The 5634-nt window shown below is 38.2% G+C and overlaps 1 protein-coding gene across 1 annotated transcript; it reads right to left on the bottom strand.

Annotated features, from left to right (window-relative positions):
- Window positions 1-1650: 1650 nt before the first annotated feature.
- On the bottom strand, window positions 1651-4233 carry LOC116712240 (serine/threonine-protein kinase pim-2-like). The gene is made up of 8 exons (XM_032552125.1): window positions 4050-4233; window positions 3834-3962; window positions 3621-3715; window positions 3376-3423; window positions 3066-3281; window positions 2139-2316; window positions 1854-2024; window positions 1651-1742 (listed from the first exon to the last, which is right to left on the bottom strand). Exons 1-8 carry the CDS (start codon window positions 4231-4233, stop codon window positions 1651-1653), a joined length of 1113 nt encoding a protein of 370 aa, XP_032408016.1.
- Between the last annotated feature and the right edge of the window lie 1401 nt (window positions 4234-5634).

Here is a 5634-nt window from a genome sequence, read left to right as displayed (position 1 = left end):
TTGCATCAAAGCTTCACTTTAATGCAATCCCCTGTCCTGAGCAAGCACGGGGCGACAGTGGAGAGAATAGTCCTTTTTACCAGGACAAAGCTCTGGCAGAACCAGGCTCAGGACGGGCAGCCATCTGCCTCGACTGGCTGGGGTTGGAGAGGACAGGAAAGAGAGACAAACATGAACACTGGGTAGGAAGATCTGCAATCTGAAAAAAACAAAAAACATTGAGAGGTCAACAATGGTGACAACAAATATGACAAACAAGCAAAAAGAAAGGAGAAAACATCTATTTCTGCAAACATACACATAAATATATATCCAACCATTAATATCTTGCTACATAAATGTACATACACAAATACTGTATTAGAAAAATATGTGTGAATGTGTGTGTCTGTACAGCAGACCGGGTAAAATCTCAGTTTCAAATATATTTATAGAAAAACATTCTTTCAGACAGGCATTTACTTTGACATTTACATATTTCTATTAAGCAAAAATATATAAATATATGAGGAGGTAGTAAATAGAGATATAGGCAGAAACAAAAAAAAGATGAGTAAAAATGAAAAAATAAATCCCACACAAAGATGGTGAGCGCAACGTTGAGACCTATACAACGCCCCCACGAGCAACGCAGCCTGGCCCACAGAACAGCAACCAGCAACAGAGACAAAATGAGCTGAAATGAAATGAAAACCAAACCAAACCAAAGCCATCAAACCCACACTGGTATCACCAAAGGACAACAATCACTTAAACACAGAACCACAATAACTCAGCCCCCAAAATGACGTGGATTACTACAAAAAACAACACAACTAGCACTCACTCAGAGTCAACGAGAAAGAGAAGACATCACGAAATTACAGCAGGAATGACAGGCTCAACATTTGTCCATTTTCTACCCCAGCTGAATCCTGATCACAGAAGGGGGCAATGGCTGAAAAATGTGGGAAATATTTTGACAATCAAGCCGCCTATGGAAACCAAGTCACAACTAACCATGACATATATTCTTCAAGTAGCTCAACATGGATGTTTTTGAACTGGGAAAGTAGACAAAAATCACAATAAAAATCTAACTTTTTTTTTTTTTTAAATAGATAATTTCTTGACTAGAGAACTAAAGGAAATCAAAGAACCCCAAAATCTCAAACCCAATTTATGGGTTTGAGATTCCAGCCAAAGGACAAAAACAACACTTCAGAGAAAAGCCACAAATCTCTAATTAACCTTATGGATATTGTTCTGATTGGAGGTTTTGATTAGATAATCAAACCGGAGCACCCGGGGAAAAAAACAAAAATAACCAATTAAAATAAAAAAAGATGATTTATGGATGAGAGGAAAGTAAAGAAGGAAACAGGAACACCTGGAAAAGTCAGCAAATATCAAAATAAGCTTCTAAATGTCAACGATGCAGAAAAAAATAAAAGAAAATATGATTTCAAGAATAGAGGAGAAAATTGAAGAAAACAGGAAAACCCAGAACAAACTCATAAATCTCAATGGGAGTTGTTTCAAGTAGAAGAGTAAACCGAAGAAAGCCAAAGCACCCAGAGAAAAGACTAAAGTTGCCAATAATGCTAGAAAAAATAATAATGTATAAGTGTAGTGAGGGGGTGTATATGTGTGAGGGTGTGTGTGTGTGGTCTACGAAAACCACGGGTGGCCCAGCAGCTGTTCCAGGGTGGGACGTTCCTCAGGGTCAACCATCAGACATTTTGTTAGAGCATCCTGGCAGTCTGGAGGGTCAGAGGTCAAACAGCAACAATGAACCGAGGCAGAGGAACAAAACAGAACGACACAGAACAGATTTTTTGGTGCTGTGCACTATGTTGATAAATTTGTCTCACTCTTGGAGAGCCTTTTGCTGATCTTCAGCTTTTTTGAGAGGAAGTTTGAAGTCTGGAACTGATGCCTGTGGACTATTTCATACAGCACAACACCCAGTTGCCACACAGTTGTAGGCCCAGCCCTGTAGTTAGTGTTAACGTACCAGTCCAGTGGGAAGTGGTCAGGAGTACCTTAAATATGTGTAGGAATAAGACTACCAGTAAAATGACAAATGACAAAGAAAAAGAGACTTTTTTCCCCCAACTGCATTAATGAATGAGAAAGGTTCAGCGGTCCAATCATACCACAGAAAAGTTCATGTTCTCGTCTGTCATCAAAGCAGCTTAAACCAAAGTCTATCAGATAGACTTGTAGGCCTTCTGCGGTGGTCTTAATCAGGATATTTTCCACCTTAATGTCCCTGTGGAAGATGTTTACATTCTGAAGGTAGAGCGCTGCTTCTACTAGCTGTTTCAGTATGATCTGAAGGAAAAACATCACATGGTCAAGAACAGCAGAGATATACAGGTGTTGTTAAGAATGGTACTGCCTAGCAAAAGTCTCCATGTCTGTTTTACGTTTTTCACATTCAGTTGTTACAAACACAAACTTCAATGCATGATATTGGGAGCTACAATATTTCTTCAGTTACAGCAGCAACTCTTCCTGATTGATTGTAACTCTGGCTGTGTGCTTTTGGTTTTTGGCATGCTGGAAGACAAAACTGACAGACCTTGTTAAGCCTGTCAGTGTAGGTCAACCTTCACATCTTACTAGGTTTGCAGGTACACCATATTCTTTGCATTTTCATGTGATGGACCAATATTGTCCTTGAGATATTTCCAAACTTTATTGTTTCATACCCCAACCCTGCTTTAAACTTTTTTGTACTGTATGCAACGTTTTTTGAGTGGAATAGTGTAGGTAGGCAATGGCCATGATAATGCTGGACATTTTTTAGAAAATGGATTTGTGAAAAAATAAAATTCCATAATTCTTGTCATTTCATTTCAGAAATATGGCATGTTGTGTTTTGTGTTGGAGTATTATATAAAATACGAATAAAATGTATTGAAGTTTGTCACTCTAAACTGAAAACCTGTGACATGTCTTGTGTGATATTACTCTGTACTGTATTTTATAGCCCTGACTGTAATCGTATGAAGTGTGAAAAACAAAACAATGAAAGCAGCACATTTGACAATGTCTCTAAAACTCGTCCAGCAGCTTACCTTAGCCTCCTTGTCCTTAAGGCAACCGTTGTTCTCCATAAGGTAGTCTGACAGGTTGTCAGAAGGCATGGGCCTCTCCATCACTATGATCAGGTGTTCGTCCAGATCGTACCAGTCCAGCAGGGTCACGAAGGCTGACTGCCCCAGTGAACTGCTTAGGTTCCTCATTTCTAGCATGACAGCCACCTCCATGGCCAGCTCTCTGCCGTTCTCATCCTGAAACATCGAGACAAACAGGAGAAACCCACAATGCATCTGGAATCCACTAAGAAAGAAGAAGAAACACTGCTAGATGCTGTTGCTCACTTACCTTATGTTTGATGACCACGTTGTCTTTTGGGATGCGCTTGATAGCCACCTATAAGATAGATACAAGACTTTGGTTAGCATGTTAGGGAGATATACTGTAGTATTTTGTACTTGCTAATGTCAGATTCTGTAAAGTTGGTATCAGTGGTAGTTCTCTGACCCTTATCAACTTAAATAAACCCAATAAAGTGACTTAAGTGAATGTGTGCATGTGGGGTGGGTGGTTAGGGGGATCGTAACCCTTACAGGTAATTTATCCTCTACCCGATATCCAGCAAACACGAATCCAAAGCCTCCTTCTCCCAGTTGATCCAGCTCGATATATTTTTCGAGGAAGTCACCTAAACATACCAACACATTTTCAAATATCAAAGCATCAAAATAAAACACTAATGTTACCTCAGAGCTAATTATGGAAGCTTTATCTCATGAATGCTTATGTTACAAATCTATCACTACTCTGATCTCTTTGGGATTCTTCTCTTTCTTCGTCCATCTCCATCATTTTCATCTTCTGCCTTCTCAGATTCCTCTTCCTTAAATCTCCTACTCCTGTACTGCAAAGTGCCGGACTGAAGCTGCTTGACTCTAACAATGAGAAGAAACAGGAACAATGTGACATATTAACATTCAGTTATCATAACAGAAAATGTGTGAGTCTCAACATAAGCCAACCTGAGCTGATGTCCCAGGAGGATGGAGGCTCTTTGGTCAGGACCCGCTGCAGGAGACCCTTCTTCTTCTTCTTGGCTGGTGGTGAAGATTCCTCTGCCTCCTTTGTGGCGTTACTCCTCTGTCTCCTCATGGTTCTCTTCGTGTCCTGGCATCTTGTGGAGGCTCCAGCCATTTGAGAGACCATGATCCGTCTTCTGGGGGTCTCATCTGCAGCTTTTTTCCTTTTCTTTGGTCTGCTGTTTTCAACAGACTCTGTTCTTGGTGACATCACGCTGTTGTTGCTCTCTAAAGTGAGAGAGTTCAATAATTTTATTTACTTATAAAATATATATATATACAGTATATATATATATATATATATATATATATATATATATATATATATATATATATATATATATATATATATATATATATATCCATCCATCCATCTTCTTCTGCTTATCCGGGGTCGGGTCGCGGGGGTAGCAGCTTCATATATACTGTATATATAATGTAAAAATTATATATAATATTTGTTTTGTATATAGAATAATTTATATATAGACAAGCCCCAGGTCTTGACTATTTAAACACAACTATAAGCTGACTTTCACTGATCAGTGTCTAAAATGAACAACCTGTAAAATCCACATTAATATTTCTCTCTCTAAAAACTCAAACCATTTTTAGTCATTTTTTTCTGAAACTCATGAACTCATTTACCTTTTTTCCTGTGGGCTGGTGTTTTACTCTTCCTCTTACGTCCCATGTTTTTTTGTTTGTTTGTTTGTTTTGTTCTTTTTTGTAGATTTTAGTGTGGATTCTTTCGCTTTCAAGCAATGGCAGTTTCAGATTTTTTAGTTTTGTCTCACTCTGTCAGAAATCTCTGACAGACTGAGCTCAAACAGAATGTTGGGTTCCAACATCAACCATTGTGACATCAAAAAGAACATTCCAAAATTTAGTGGCAAATGTTAAAATGGGGGTGATGCTGCCTAGCAGCCCTCTGAATTAAATCTGATCTTGAGTACACAGAAAAATCCCCAAAATCAAACTGTTTCTTTTGTGTCAGTTTTCCAGGGAAAAGTCGGTTAGAGCAGTGAACCCTAGGCATTGGAGTCACACAGAGATTTCAATTATTTTTCAACTGCTGCAAAATCTCTGCAGTGAAATAAAGAATTTCAACTTATAAAAGAAATGATGTCCAAAATGACTCATACAAGCAGCTAATACCAATATTTTGTATTAGTTTTGGCTATAATTTTAAGTTACAGTGAACTACTGTCTATTCGTTATCTGGTACTCACAGATTTTTATGTTGAATACAGTTCCTAAATATTGATGTAAAACCCACCTAAAGCATATTTAAAATATTCTAAATAAAAGTTTCATTATCTCAGTGCAGCGCTACTTGACACCCCATTGGTTTGCTTTAAACCCCTGTACCCAGGGAGACTGTAGACATTAGCCTCTAAGACAGTTTCACCTGAGCACATTAATGTATATTAAGGTATATTTGGTAAATGAACAACTAAAATAGGCAGTTGTAGGCTTTTTTGGAGATCTTAAATATTTATGAATTTTAGGTCTCCCCCTATGAATA

Source organism: Xiphophorus hellerii, chromosome 21 (assembly GCF_003331165.1).
Source record: "Xiphophorus hellerii strain 12219 chromosome 21, Xiphophorus_hellerii-4.1, whole genome shotgun sequence".
NCBI lineage: Eukaryota > Metazoa > Chordata > Actinopteri > Cyprinodontiformes > Poeciliidae > Xiphophorus > Xiphophorus hellerii.
Note: the sequence above shows the minus strand (reverse complement) of the source record. Positions and strands in the feature narration are given on the sequence as shown.